Genomic DNA, 16004 nt, shown 5'->3' on the forward strand with positions numbered 1-16004 from the left:
AGCCTGGCCTCCCAGGCTTCACTTGTCTAAAGCAAAACTCTTTTAGCATTTACCACAAGTCTGCGTATCCTCTTACCCCAATTTAGAAGAATTCAATTTAGATAAGTAAATTCATGAGCACACATCACCAGCTTGGGCTGCTTCATGTGCCTGCTGCTCGTCTGGAGTTTCTTCCACGATTCACTAGTTAGCAGCTTCTAGTCATAAGAATCATGCACTTTCCTGTTGGAAGTTGCATGATCGAAAATCTGCATGCATTGTTAACGTGACGGAGCCACCGCCGTTAACATAATCAGGCGATCGAAGAGCAAAGAATGATGTGCCTCAACGGTTTGCCACTTCAGTACTTCCACCAACTGAATCATGGTTCACGAATTCTGCCGGGGACTGAAAACTGCCATGGCAAACTTGGTCAAATTTCTCCCATGCCACTCATTTCTATAGTGAAAGTACGTTTCCATTACTTTTCTCAAATATATCTCTTTCTCAACTATTCTCACCTCTCTCCCTCTCCTTCTCCCTCAAAAACCTAAACACCTACTCTCTAAGTTGACGACCATGATAAAATGAAAAGACTAGTTGTGAACAGTATATTTATCACATTCATAAAGAAAGTTGAGAGGTACTTATAGAAAATTGGACGATGAAACCTATATGGGGTCAAAACTTGTTTAGCTAAAGCTAATTAATTCTTTTTACATGTTTCATGTGAACACAAACGATGGTTACAAAACGTAAAAGCTAATCGAGACAGTTTATGATACATTTATTAATTTTCTTGTCAGTTCACGTGATGTTGGTTATAAAATTGATTTACTCACAGACAAACACATTCACCAGTTTCACGTGAAATGATAGAGGAGGTCACGCATGCGTATAATAGTTACAAAATTTAAATAGCATTCACTTGTTTCACACGAACATACTGAGAAGTCATGCAGTAGTGTCAGAAAGTAAAAGCTAATCGACATAATTTTTTACACACGTATTAATTTTCTTGTTAGTTCATGTGAAGTTGATAATAAAATTAGTTTGGTGACAAAAGAAGCATCAACAATTTCACGTGAAATGATAGAGCAAGTGACACATGCATATAACAGTTACAAATTTTAAATATCATTCACTTTCTTCACGTGAAGATACATAGAAGGCAGGCAATAGCTACAGAAAGTAAAAGTTAAACGAAACAGTTTATGAGACACGTATTAATTTTCTTGCTAGTTCACGTGATATTGATAATAGAGTTTGTTTGACGACAAAAGAAGCGTCCACAGTTTCACGTGAACTGACAGAAGAGGTGACACATGCATGTAACAGTTACAAAATTTAAATATCATTAACTTGTTTCACGTGTACATACATAGAAGGCAAGCAATAGTTATATAAGTAAAAGTTAACCGAAACAGTTTTTAATACACGTATTAATTTTCTTATCAATTCATTTGATGTTAATAATAAAGTTAATTTGGCTACAAAAAAAAGCATCAGCAGCTTCACATAAAATGACAGAAGAGATTACACTGTATATAATAGTTACAAAATTCCAATACGATAATTAGTCGAAATGAATTATGGTAATTGATAATAAAATTTATTTTTATGTCACTTTCACGTGATGGAATCCTCCAAGTAAAAGTTGTTGAAAAACACCTTTAGAAATGAAAATTATATTTATATTAAGGCAAGTGATACATGCTCATCTTTATCTTGTTGGCTTTCATTTGATTTCTTCAATCTAATGTCGTTTCCTTAAATTTATTATTCTCTGATGGTTGAATATTGATGCATAATGAAAATTTATAATCAAATTTATTGTATATGTAATATAGTTTTACTGGGTGTTGGGTCTCATATATGTTTTATGAGACAACCTATAAATTTCAGGTAGAAGAGAGAGTCCACAAGGGGGGACAAATTTTGAATTTCAAGGAGTACAACGGTAATTTTTGAATTATAGAGTGTAAAATGAGATTAAAATGGAGTTCTAAGTATTGTAGCTAAAAATAGGGTAAATTACATAATACCCCATCAGGTTTGAGGTCTATTACAACCCCATAGAACATCTTTAAAACATTTCACTTTCATACATCCCATACCATTTTATTTCAAAATAACACCTCCGTTACATTTTCCATTCATTTGTCCGTTAAATGCTGACATGGCATTAGTGGACCTTGTTACACGTTAGCCCTCTCCCTCCAAAACTTGCACACGTGGAGCCACGTGGATTGACATTATGGTAAATTTAAAATTAAAAAGTTTCTTGAATCTCTAACCCACTATTCCCATCCCAATAACCAACACAACCCCACTATCATCGAGCACACCACCATTCCCAAACCCAGAATCGAGAAGGATAAAGTTCTGGTAACCCTAGCCCCCGGTAGTGAAACCCTACTTCCATTGCGAAACTCTATTTCCATCACTCTCTACCCGTCGATGTCCTATTGGCGTCGTACTCAGTACCCATAACAACCTTTAACCCGCGACCTGCAACCCACAACCCACAATCCACAACCCAGAACCAACTCCCGATTGCAACGATAATCAAGTGCTTCGAAGTTGAAGGTTGAAAATGACCTAGGAAAGGAGGGAGGATCCGTTGGATCCATTCCTAACATACGGTTAGTGCTTTTTGGTTTCTTTATTTTGTGTTGTTCTATAATGCTTGGACTATTCAAAAATGGTTGGAGTGTTCGAAAATGTTGGGGATATGAAATTGTGTGTACTTTGTAATTTTGGATCTATACTTCCTAATTTTAAATTGCTTTGTTCGAAAATGGAGGGGAACTAAAAATTGTTTGGTGTTGTCGGTTAATGGAGGACTTTTGTCTTTGTTTAATCATGTTGGAAAAAAGCTTGTGGGTTATGTATGTTTGGCAGTGCTTTGTTTATACCTTTATCTGTGTCTTGTGTGTATGATGCTTTATTTATACCTTTATCTATGCATTTAGCTATGCCTTTATTTGGGACACCACATTGTCATTTGTAGTGTGTCTTTATCTGTGAATTGTTTTGTGGTCTTAGGTCTTGAATTTTAGGTTTCATCACTTTAAAATAGGAATTTTTTTATGGAGAAATTGGGATTTCATTAGTTTATAATAAGATTTTTTATGCTACAATTTCAGGGAATAATGAACTATTCACAATCAAAATGTATCACGGTGGATAACTTAGTGAAGACTTCTATGTTGGAGCGAATGTGGATTTCTTTGATAATTGTGACAAAGATTTCATGTCATTGTTCAAGGTTGACAATATGGTTGAGGAACTGGGATATGGAAATGTCTTCATGAGTTACCAGTATCGGATCCCAGGGATGGAAATTCGAAATGGGTTGAAGCCTTTGATGATAGATTAAGATGTTATCAACATGTGCACATTTGTGCCAAACCACACTTTGAATGATGTGTGTATTGAGAAGATAACACATGAAGAATATGTCTCTCAAGAGATGGAGTTTATGAAGTCATTTGAACCGGTTGCTCAGAGTAGGGTGGTTATTGAAGAACTTGATGGTAATGAGGATGGCAAATGCAATTTGATAGTGGAAAGGCCAATGCAAGTGAATAGAGGAAAGGCCAAGTTAGCCATAGAATATCCAGTCAGTGGCCTTGGTGGTGAATGCAGTGTGCCTTCCCAATGTGTGACTCAAGTTGTTGAAGAAGTGCCTAATGAAATGGGTGATGAAGTAGTTGGTGAAGACTATGTGGATGTTTGTTATCCCAAGGTCATGTACTTAGAAATATATGGACACTTGATCTAGCCAATGAATAGGATGTCAATGTGGGAGGTCACTGAAAATCCACCTATCCAGCCCCTTCTATATACTAGACAACTTGGAAGACCCAAGAAGAAGAGAAACAAAGAGGCTGTAGAAAAGGAGAAAGAAGCTAATCCTACACAAAATGAGGCCACTAACATAAGTGGAGATATTCCACAGTCACAACAGCTCTCAAGGAAAGGCCAAGGGACCGTCAAATGTGGAATATGTAAAAAAAAGGGCCACAATACCATGACTCATTATAGGCATTTTCCTACAAGACAAGAGGTGACATATAACCTTGTATAAAGTTATATGATTTCTAAGTTGATTTAAGACTTTATTAATCCTGAAATCCTTTAATTTGTTTTAGGCATCAAGTTCTGCACATGGAGCATCTAGTAATCCAGGTGGTGTACCAAGGAAGAGGGGAATGAAACCTAAGGTAAGCACTGTTTCACTTGTTTTATTTACTTAGGGTTTGTAAATGAATTTGTGGCCTATATTGTGATAACTTAGGGATTCTCTTGTATGCATTGGATGTGCATATTCTTTTGTGATAACTTGTGGCCTATATTGTTGTTGATTTGGATATGTTGTACTGAACATTGGATGTAGGCATCAAACATAGCTGGATGAGGTAATTCAGAGGTTCAAACAAATGGAGGAGTGAAGAAGAGAAAGAAAAGGCAACCAAGAAAGTGAAAAGTGTTGCTATACAAGAACAAACTGGGTTTTTTGATATTGGAATTTTTTGCTAGTGGCTGGAATTTTTTGTGAATGTTGGCAGCAACTAGGAACTGTTTTTTTTTTTGCTTAGTTATGAATTGTTATTTTGCTCTCAATTGGATTTGTAGCTTAGTAGGAACTATTATTTTGCTACTAGCTGGATATCCTTTTGGGAACATGCTAGCTTGTTGGGGTTCAGAATGGGGTGTGATATTCACACATCCCATTTTACTTCTCACACACCTTTTCAAATTTTTACCGTCGGATCGGATGAATTGAATAATATCAACGGATATAAATTATCAAGAGGTGTGTGAGAAGTAAAATGGGATGTGTGGATAACAGACCCCTAAAGATATTGTATGTGATTGTAATAGACCTTAAACCTAAAGGGGTATTATGTAATTTACCCTTGAAAATAAGCAATGTAAATTCAATAAAGATAAATCCAAATCCACAAATATTTTCTCTTAACTAAAAGAGTTGGGGTTTGTAGGCCCAAATCCTGGGCCGGTTGTACGCCCAAATCCTTCTCGTGGGTCAACCAACTGCACAATTAACTTGAATTTTAAATCCATTCCGATCTTGGATTAAATCTAAATTCAATTAAAAAAAAACCCCCATCCAAAACCCTAGGGTTTTCAAATCCTCTTTTCTTCCTCTCCGTTTCCAAAACCCCGAGAAGCTGTGAGCGCGGAGGACGGCAGAGGCCACCATCCGCCGCCACCATGTCGATGTCAAAGAGCTCCAAGATGCTGCAATTCATAAACTATCGGATGCGAGTGACGATCCAAGACGGCAGGCAGCTCGTCGGCAAGTTCATGGCCTTCGATCGCCACATGAACCTCGTCCTCGGCGACTGCGAGGAGTTCCGGAAGTTGCCACCACTGAAAGGCAAGAAGACCAACGAGGAGCGCGACGACCGCCGGACACTAGGCCTCGTTCTCCTCCGGGGCGAAGAGGTCGTGTCAATGACCGTCGAGGGCCCGCCTCCTCAGGAAGAGTCTCGAGCTAAGGCAGCCAGTAACGCCGCCTTGGCTGGTCCAGGATTGGGCCGCGCCGCTGGACGAGGTATCCCCACTGCTCCTCTCGCCCAGGCCCAGCCCGGTCTCTCTGGCTCGGTTCGCGGCGTCGGTGGACCAGCCCCAGGTATGATGCAGCCCCAGATCTCGCGTCCGCCAGTTCCGAACCTCTCCGCGCCGCCTATGTCGTACCCGGCCGCTCCAGTGATTCGTCCACCCGGGCAGATGCCTGGATATCCCGGGCAACCTCCGATGGGTCGTGGTCCACCTCCTGGTGTTCCGCCCCCTCAGTTTGCTAGGCCTCCTGGTGGGGGTCCACCTCAGCAATTCCCTGGCCCGCCACAGATGCAGTTTGGGCAGAGGCCTATGGGACCTCCGCCGCCTGGGCAGATGATGAGGGGTCCACCGCCTCCACCTCGCCCCGGAATGCAAGCTCCCCCACCCCGTCCCGGAATGCCTCCTCCACCTGGCGGTGGAATGCATATGTTTGGACCGCCTCGTCCTGGAATGCCACCTCCACCCAACCCTCAGAACCAGCAGCAAAATCAGCAGCAACAGTGATTGGTACTTCCTCACTTCATTTGTTTTGTTTCAATTCTGAACCGTTGGATTTGGCATCTGTTTCTGAATGATGATATACATAATCTCCTGTTGTGGTGTTGGATGTTTGGCATATGCTATGTGTGTCATTGGTAGTCTTTAAAGTTAATGGTTTCTATAGCAATTTCAGTTATTGAATGGAACCTTATGACATTGCGACGAGAGGGACCATTGAGAACTACCAAGACTATTCTTGTTTTAGTTCTGCTGCCGAATTCTATGTTGTTTGTTGAAGGAGATTTCTTTCTCCTCTTTAACACCAAATCTCAAGACCTGCAAGCCTATTCTTTGTGTTGTGAATGCCATAATGTATTTTTATGAAATAGTATGATGTTATATTCTGCTGCACACAACTCATCTGGAACTCGATATTCCATCCTATATCACTGTTCTAGTCTAAATACTCACAAGTTGACAGCCTTTGATGTCCACTAATGGGAAAATTGCACTTATATGCGTAACATATATAAAGGATTTGTCATATTATAGTCTATAGAAATGGGGTATGATCGCATGGTATTGGTCGTATTGCTGTTGCAAAAAGTTGTGTCATTGTCCAACATCATTGTGTAGTAGTCTTGGTATGTTATTTTACTCTCCCTCTAGTTGTCACTGTAAAGTTTAGATGCTAATTTTACTCTCCTTTTTTGTAGAACCAGTTAGTACATCCTGTTTTTAAGTCTTGGGCTTGTTCATCTTAACTTTTAAGTGATTAGAAAATAGAATAGCTGTTGGATGTCATGTTTAGCGAACGTTGCTGTACAATTGTCCCTCTATTTGCTGTAAGAATGTCCAGTCTTGGTAAAATGGGGGTGGGGGTGAAACACCCGAACAAACAAAAATAAATCATGATACAAATATCCTGATTCTTAGGCCTGGTTTGGTACTGAGGTGATTCTGAAAAAAGCTGGTATCAAAAAAAGCTGGGAGCTGTTTTTGTGTTTGGTAAACATTCAGCTTCAGCTTTTTTTCATAGTTTTGAATGAAAAAAAGCCAAAAATAAGAAGCTGCAAAACCCAGCTTTGAAAAACTGGTTTTTTTTCACATCTGTTTTACATAAAAGTTTACCAAACACTATAATACTGTTTTTTTTTTTTTTCAAAAGCACTTTTACAAAAAAGTTTACCAAACACTCTGCTGCTTTATTTCACAGCTGCTTATTCTCACAGCACAGCAGAAGCAGTTTTTTTTCAAAGCATAGCAATACCAAACCAGCCCTTAGTAACCCCCAATATGTCATCGTTCAAGAGTCAAAACACACGACCCTCACAACTTCTTATCCTTTTTAACTCAAGATTCGGGCACTAAAATTGCAGTTGTAATAGTCATAACAAACTTCAGCATTTAGTTTTTAGGTTTATATAAAATTCTTGTGAATCTTTATTTTTACATAGGAGTTGAGGTTAGGACGTTTTGTTTTGTTTTTTTTTTGTTTTTTGTTTTTTGTCAAACGATTTTGTTAGATTAGACGTTTTGCTTCTTTTAGCTTTACAATTTTTTTTCCAAACATTCTCTTTTAATTGGAGAAATCAGTTGAAGTAAAGAAGCGCGATTGTATAACTTATATTACCATTACAATCATGATTTTGTAAGATCGTTTCTACTATCTATTTAACGAATTGCTGCTGTTGCCACTTTCATTTATGAAAATTACACTTTTTTGTCAGATTGATCTTTCATTCTCTTCTTGCTTGGAAGTTGACTTGAACCCATTGTTTGTATTTTTTTTCGTGTTGCAGGTTTATTAGATGTGACTTTGAGGAATGCTGCTGCCTTGCATATTGTTTCAGTTTTTGTAATGGGTTTGAGCCTGTGCGGACCTTCCTCATCCTGTAGCTTTGGAGTGCTATGATATGTAGCTAAACTACTGACCCTAAAAGATATTTGTAGGTTTGCCAATTAATATTGAAATGCCTCTCTCTTTTTCCTCTCTCTCTCTCTCTCAGAGCAATTTTTCGGTGTGTCCATAACGCGGCTTAATGGGGTTTCTATTCCGCTGAAAACACGTGGAATGGTACATCATGTAGCTTGTATTCCAAGTAAGCATAACCAAAAACAGCTTCACATGAAAGTAAATAAGAGCTTTTCATTTATAATTCAAGCATGACAATAACAAAATTACTGAGTCAAAAACACAACTCTTCGACACGATGTATAACCTACTTTAGGAAAGCAAGTTTTGGGTCCGAAACAAAATCTCCTGCTATCGATTGTAACAAATTTGAATGAAGAAACTAGTACATCGATGCTGTGTATTTTTGGAAGAAAGATCACCGGATACAGGACTGTACCGGTAACAGTAGAAGTATCGAAAGAAAACTCTCCACGCAATGTATTCTATTTACGCGATTGAATGCAGCAAGATATGTAAGTTGCGTTTACATTAGTCTCAGTTCGTACTCGCCAGCCATTGTTATGTACCTCACCCATGGAAGAGCTTGGTAGCCACTTTTCTCGATGATCTTTAGGTATCGGACCTAAAAGATTCAAACGGGGGGGGATAGGCACATTAGTTTGAACCAATCACACCATGGAACCCATTTGAGACAATAATGAAACTCATATCGTACCTGAATTCCTGAGACAGTAAAGTACGGTATCTCAAACTTCACTCGAATAGGAGCTCTTCTTTCGGGAACCGCTTCTTCAGCGGTTATACTAGGGAGCATAAACTCAGCTCTCAACATGTATTCCTAAGCAATTTAATACAGAAACAAGGTCAAAATTATCTTTGCGAGCGTTTTTGCAATCAATAATACACTTAAGGGGAGGAGAAAGCATATGGAGGTTTAGACGAATTGTTACCTTATTACCGGGAAAAGACTTAATTTTCCAGACCAAAGCATCTCTTTCAGGAGCATATGCAGCAGATCCCATTGATGTCCGGACATTAGGATTTGTAGCATCAGCGGGCACAGGCAACTCAATTTCGACATTTGAAGCCGTGCTGTTCGAAGTAACCATAGCTTACAGTGAGAACCGGATAGTGGCACTCGAGAATGAACTTTTGAATGTGTAAAAATGTTAGTTTTCATTATGCTGGAAAACCCAACAAATGTTCTTTTTACCTGCGCTCCTTGTACTGGCTCCTTGCTTTTACCGTGAATTCAATACGACTTCTAGAATGATTTTCAACTTGTGCTTCCACCCAGATAAGAGGCTTCACCTGAAATCATCCAAGGAACAAATGGTCGTTTCTGCTTCATATTTTGAGCAAATGTAAACGTACATGTAAATAGGGGTTGGATCTCCGCAATTGATTAACTTATGCTCCCTTTAGTTACCAAAAACTTAACAAGAATCTATAAACATGGGGAAATAAGTATATTATTAGCGGTGAATAAAACATGAAATGTACCTGAGTACTGAGTCTGTATGTCATCAGATCAAATGCTCCATCAGGGGGTATGAAGGATATAGTCCGGTCATTCTCAAATCGAGCCAAACGCACACACCTAATAGGGTGGGAAAAAGTAAAGTAAATCAAAAAGGTTGCAAGCATGTAACATGGCTTATGAATGAAGCAATAGAGACATGAATTAGTAATGCAAAGCAAGTTAGGCAACATACTGATGGAACTTAATATCATCCAGATCAATTGCTTTTCCTTTCGTTGTTCGACCTTGCGCCTCTAGCAGCACTCTATCATTCAATCCCAGCTTACACTCGGGCATACCACTAAAAAAATGGAGAAAGTTTAACCAGTCAGTTTCCGACATGACGTTAGTAAACATTACACTATCCCAGGGAAAAATCCAATAGTCTTTACAAATTTTTAGGTTACTTTTCAATAATTACTCATTTTCCAGGCTCAAGTTAGCATCACTAGCCTTATAATTAGGTGCGATCTAGGTCAATCAAGTGACGTATGTAAAAAAAGGTCAATCAAGTGACGAACTCAAGAAGGAACATGCTAATAATTATGCTGGAGCTGCAATCTCCAAATCCTAATCATTTACGAAGGGTTGGTCCAAGAACATTTCATTCAGTGGGCTTTGTAGCAAATGCAGTTACTGCACCTCAAATATGTTCTCATCTTTAGGGCTCCTACGACATCTGACCGTATAATTTGTCCGTTGCTGTTGACAAGTATGTTCACACTTTCCACCACATCCAAAAAGACCTGATAGAAAATGAACGGAGATTCATGACACTGCAGTTGCAATTTAATAAATCAACGGTAAACATGAAAAGAGGATCAACCTACTTCGTTCTTCTTGAACTGTATCCCTTCACTGCGCCAAGACACCGCATTTGTAACAGCCATGGGAGGACGTTGTGTCACCTCCATCCTGTAAGCATCAGTCTTGATAAACTCACTAAGAATCTTCGCTTCAGTGAATTGCGGGAAACCAAAGTCCATAATCTCATCGAGCAACTCATACTGTCAACAGACAAGGGTTTTATTAGAAATTTCGCATACCACCATCAAAATTCTATGCATCATTCTACCTATAAACACCTTACAAGTCAATTACCACAACGACAAAGTTGTCTCTTAGCGATTCTTCTTCAAGCTCTTCAAAATAGTGCTTAAACACCTGAAAACATGAACAAACATATCGGAACACATGAAAACCTCCACACGGGCAATAATCTATGACAAATGGCGGCGACATTACACCAAAGACAGCTAAAAAAATCTAGCAAGAGAGAGTTTGAAGAGTGCTTACATCGATTACACAGTGCAGAAACAGCAGCAAGCTAGCAGCATTGCAGTTCTGCCTCGATGCAATCATCAAGTAGATATTGTTGTGCTGTATAAACATGTAGCTGACTCCATTGTCGTACACCACTGGATCTTGCGACTGCGGATCGCCCTGAAAAAATACAAATTTTCCAGTAAACGCAAACGATTCAGCTACATTTTGCCAAAGTTTGAAACTTTTTATTCCGATTGAGAAATTGATGCCAACCCAATTGCAATTGCAGCTGAATATATGCGTGTGTGCATATATATATATATATATATAGATATAGATATATATGAGTGTGTATATATACATATAAAAGATTACCTCTTTTTCGATGAACTTGGTGAAGAAGCGTTCAGCCTGAGCAGCAGAGACATCGCCACGGTAGTCGCGCCAAATCAAAACTCGTCCTTTGATGTCCAACAGAAAAAGCGCCGAGGCGGCGCCGGCCATCGGATTGAAGATCGAGAGATTTGGATCCGACCCAGTACTCACCACCACCCAAGGATCATTCAAACCAATCTATCTTGTTCTCTGGTTCTGATTTCTATGGCATAAACACTATACATATCAAGAGCAATGAAATTTTGGATATGAATTTTTGAAGCTTGAATTAATCAAGAGCAATGTAATTAATCAATTAAAATAAAAGTCGGGCAAATTTGAGCTGTTGGTGATGAAATTCAATGGATCTTGCCGCTAGTCATACTTTTCATATTTCAGTCTTCTGAATAGCCATATATAGAAAAGCCCAATGAAACTGGTTTCTCTTTTGCCCAACTTAGCAAATTATGTGGGCTTTTATAGTGGGTTTATGCAAAAGTTTTGTGTTAACTTTTTTACATGGAAAAATAAATTACTAGATAGTATGATGGGAATCACATCCAATTTCAAAACAATCAAATAAGAAAGTTTTTCTTGCTACTAAAGGTAAAGTCATATCCCAAACATGGAAATTATTAAAGTTAAAAGCAATGTTAGTGACTGCATTCGTAACAAAATTTGTCTCCCTGTAAACATGGTTCAATGAAATGGAGTCAAAAGCGGTTGTCAACCACTTGATGTCTTCAACAATGTTTTTCAATCGGAAAGGGGTTGAGCAGAAGCCTTTAATCAATGACTAGTTTAGAGTCACCTTCCACACAAACGTTCTTGAAGCCCTTTACTTTGGCCAACCAAAGAGCATCCCTCAAAGCTAAAGCCTCAGCTACAGAGATGCTGTTCTCTCCCAGATTTCTAGCTCCAGCAACAATGGTCAAACCATCTTTATTTTTAACTATTTGAGTTATAAATTTATGGCGAAATTTTGTGTTTTTTTTTCCATTTTGTTATATAAGATGCAGACACCATTTTTTTTTTGTTTAATGGACTCGGTGTTTTTTCTAATTTGAAGTTTTCATTTCTGGATGCTAATAAGAACACTACTCGGCTCATTCTCTAGAACGAGTTGTTTTCTCTTCCAACAAATCATTGTTTTGGCACTTACGCAAAAATTATGTCAAATTGTGATTGACATATAAGTAGTACTGGCTACTCTCAAAGGAACGAGACAAGTATTACATTTTTGTTAAACTGGATGTGACGTTAGCATTTCAGTTTTCCTTGGACCGTTGAAAAAAAAGAACGATACTTTCAACATATCAATTGAAGATTTTGGCATGTTTGAACATGAACGACCTTTAAACACTTGTACACCTCCTTTGCTCAAATAGTCAATTTGTACTTGACCTTCAAGTACTATCTTCCACTCATGAGTAAGCCACTGAAGACCTGGCTCTTCCCTCCAAGCAATGCTTCCCATTCAATTGAGAACGTCAATATTTGGGAGAGTGTTTGCACAATGTCTTTCATCTCTGGTCACCTCAACGCTATTTCCGCCATCTGACATATACAATAGACGTATCATAAACTTGGAGTCCGTTTGTTAACTATTTCGTTATAAGTTTTTAGTTTTCGTTTTTCTGTTGCACAAACCTTGTAGACTTCTTCCATAGGGTAACTTCCTTTCATGTTACCATCTATTTGAGCTTCCAAAGCAGCTTCTGGATCTTCTTCTTTGAAAACTGCGTATATCTGCATAAAAAGCAGAAAAATGTTGCTAATTCCGAGTCACTTGGAACAAAGATTGGTTCTTTGATTAAGAATTTAATTAGCTGACTTACAACTGAGATGAGTGACTTCATCCTTTTCGGTTCTCGGTTGTCACAAAAAATTGCACGCTGACGGGTTATTAGCTCTGCTACCACCACTCCGAATGCATAAACATCAGTTTTTGCAGTCATTTGTAGCTCCCGCACAGATCTTGCAGAAAAAAAAAAAAAGTAGTGGTTTAGGGTGAGTTCATAGGTTTAATCCCTTGACAAGTAAGTACATAATTAAAACTACAACCACTAGCCTGCATTACTTACTCTGGAGGAATGTGACCCGGCGTCCCAACCAAGCGTGTTGCTACAATATCTTCTTCGTTTGACCGTTCTACTAACCTTGCTAGGCCAAAATCTGCTACCTTTGCTCTGAGTCCCTGATCAAGTAAAATGTTGCTCGTTTTTATGTCACGGCGAACATAGCGCTTCTTCGTGTGATCATGAATGCACTCAATTCCTCTTGCAGTATCCAGTGCTATCTGTGCTCTTGCTGTCCATGAAAGCGGTTGGTTTCCTTTCAGCAATGGATCATGGAGATGATCATTGAGAGAGCCATTCTGAAGAAACTCATATACCAAACATAGATGCTCACTTCCACTAGCATATCCCAGCAGTTCCACCTAAGAATAAAGATTCGGTTACATACTTTTCCTTTTACAAAATTTTTTGAAACGGTTAATAGCGTTTCTGACTATGTTTGGCAGAAAAACTTAAAAGTGCTTCGATGTTAGAAGCGCGTTTGGAGAAGCACCTAGGAAGCACTTCTACTCACAATCATTTTCTTTTTCTTTCCAAAAGTGCATCCTATGGAAAGTAGTCCCAAATGGGACCAAAATCTTTTACATTCTTTTTTCTTCTTCTTACCACATTGTTATGATGGATCTTGCATAAAACCTTGAGCTCAGCAAAGAACTCCTTTGTTCAGCTAGATCTCATCTTCTTAATTGCTACCTCCAGTTCTCCTAATACACCGAAATAAACACTGCCATATCCGCCCTCTCCAATCTTCCTGGTGTCGTCAAAGTTACTCGTGGCCTGCTCGATTTCCTCCATCGTATATATAACTGGCCTTTCATTCTCAAAAGTTTCTGTAGCAAGCGCAAATATTGTGTCACATTCTTATGCTAATATATTAATCTAGAAATTGATATGAGTGAACCCAATAAAATTGTTTTCTGATGGAGTTGAGATATTTGTCTTACCTTCCATTTGCCTTTTGAAAAACTGTTGCTTCATTGAAAAGCGCCTTTTTGCATTTTGGTTCACATCTTCTTCTTCTTCTTCTTCTTCTTCTTCTTCCTCTTCTTCTTCTGTGATCTTACCTTTTCTGTATCTTATGAGAAGAAATATGAAGAATGTCGCCACCAAAAGAAACCCAACAACTGACACTATGCCTATAATTGCAGCCAAACTGAGTGTCTTCCCTGGTTCGACCGAGAAAATTGGTCAATTTATCGTACTTCATTTAAAGAAAATGAGCATTTATGACAAGAAGTTGTAATTGACACTTCAAAATAGTCATCATGCACTTCCCCCTAAGAGAAATATCGAAGAACAAAGAGTGAAGTATGACTATTTTGGTGTGTCAATAGCAATTTCGTTACGATTTTGAAGCAAAAAAAAGAGGCACTACCTTGCTGCTGGGCTTGAAGTCCATTGAGCTCCATTGGCACAAACAAAACCCACCCAACATCTATAAAATTAGGGGATTGAATGAAGTTTTTGTTCAAATTCTGAATCTCACTCTCATATGCAGAGAGAAGTTTTTCAGTATCTGACAGAGTGCCATGATCTTGAACTGTGTATGTCACAACCTCCTGTGATTTTTTCTCTACACATCCACAAACAAGGTGAAAAGTAGTCATGTTTCCACAGTAAATAGCTGCTCCTCTCCCCCAATTTTCACTACCTGCCCACTGTAAAACTCACTTACCACATTTCCAACAGTGTCTCCTTCTTTCACTAGGTAATTTGTATCATAGAGGTAAATTTGGGTGCCCCTTATGTTCTTGCAAGTGCAAGGAACAGAAAGAAGATAGTCTTGTGGGTGTTGGTTGTCATGAACAATTGGGTGGATGTTGGATGGGTTTACTGAGTAAAAGGTGGCTATTTCCTCCGTTGTGTGGCCTTTTGAGACGTGGTATAGAGAGGAATTGCAAGTCTGGGTGTGGTGAGAAGTAGAGCAAGATGGAGTGAACTTATTCCAGTAGTGTTGTCTGAGAGAACATTTGTGTGGAACAAAGTGGTCAGGAGAATTGAGAAAAAAATGGAACTTTTGGTTTGAAGGAGCCATTTCCACGCTGAAATTATGATCTTTGGCATTGGAAATGAGGTGAGTAAGAATAGCTTCTGGTTTTGGCTTTACATGCTTTGTCATTTTATACTATGTTTGAGGTCAATTTTAAATGAAATGTGAAGATGATTCAATCACCTAAGTTTGAATTTTCCTTCTCATCGTTTAAATAAATTAGTGTAAAATATCGCTCGTATAAAAGAAAAACGAAAAGCAATTTTGAGTTTCTTCGCATTACTACTTAAAGTATTCACCACTTTACACAAGAATAACATTCACACTACCACGTAGCAGTGTGGCCGGTGGGAGGCCAACTTCGAAAGGCAATCCGGCCACACCACAGACCAATTATATTTTTTGCACAGATTTTTACCAGAAACAAAAATAACTTGAATTGTTAAATTTTTAATTGTTTAGATAGCAATGAAAAAAAATAAAAATCAAACGTGGTGTCTCCTTTTCAAAATGACCTCACACCTTAAAAGTATTTTACAACAAGCACATCCAACAAAAAAGTTCCAAAGATATTAGGTAATAAAAACCAATAATAATCTAAAGAACTGAAAACTTGAACAAGTGTTCAAATGATGATAGGCTGCAGTCTGAGGATTGGCAGCATCTTAATGTCTGTTTGATAAGTACTCAGAGCTAAATCTTACTCACGAAATATTTTTATGTCAAACATGCAAGTAGTTGAAGATAAAGAATGTCTTAAGACATAGACTTGGGATTAATAAGGGATTAAAAAAGGAGGATTAA

General features: G+C 38.4%; 1 protein-coding gene, 1 non-coding gene and 1 pseudogene across 3 annotated transcripts; 1 reads left to right on the plus strand and 2 right to left on the minus strand.

The window, feature by feature from the left end:
- The first annotated feature begins 5084 nt into the window (after positions 1 to 5084).
- LOC137712548 (uncharacterized) lies at positions 5085 to 8046 on the plus strand. 2 transcript variants are annotated; one of them, XR_015955773.1, is made up of 2 exons: positions 5085 to 6078; positions 7854 to 8046. It is a non-coding gene; the product is annotated as an uncharacterized LOC137712548 (transcript). The 2 variants fall into 2 exon arrangements; XR_015955774.1 differs by having other exon boundaries at positions 5091 to 6987; positions 7337 to 8046.
- A 134-nt stretch (positions 8047 to 8180) lies between these two features.
- Positions 8181 to 11589, minus strand: LOC137712547 (AP-1 complex subunit mu-2). The gene is made up of 11 exons (XM_068451624.2): positions 11133 to 11589; positions 10788 to 10934; positions 10593 to 10655; positions 10322 to 10498; positions 10134 to 10237; positions 9685 to 9792; positions 9473 to 9569; positions 9183 to 9280; positions 8920 to 9061; positions 8685 to 8807; positions 8181 to 8591 (listed from the first exon to the last, which is right to left on the minus strand). Exons 1-11 carry the CDS (start codon positions 11259 to 11261, stop codon positions 8493 to 8495), a joined length of 1287 nt encoding a protein of 428 aa, XP_068307725.2. The 5' UTR covers positions 11262 to 11589; the 3' UTR covers positions 8181 to 8492.
- A 902-nt stretch (positions 11590 to 12491) lies between these two features.
- LOC137712357 (lysM domain receptor-like kinase 3) lies at positions 12492 to 15245 on the minus strand (annotated as a pseudogene).
- Positions 15246 to 16004: the final 759 nt, after the last annotated feature.

The sequence above is a fragment of the Pyrus communis genome, chromosome 14 (genome assembly GCF_041283825.1).
Source record: "Pyrus communis isolate YQ-2024b chromosome 14, ASM4128382v1, whole genome shotgun sequence".
NCBI classification, from domain to species: domain Eukaryota; kingdom Viridiplantae; phylum Streptophyta; class Magnoliopsida; order Rosales; family Rosaceae; genus Pyrus; species Pyrus communis.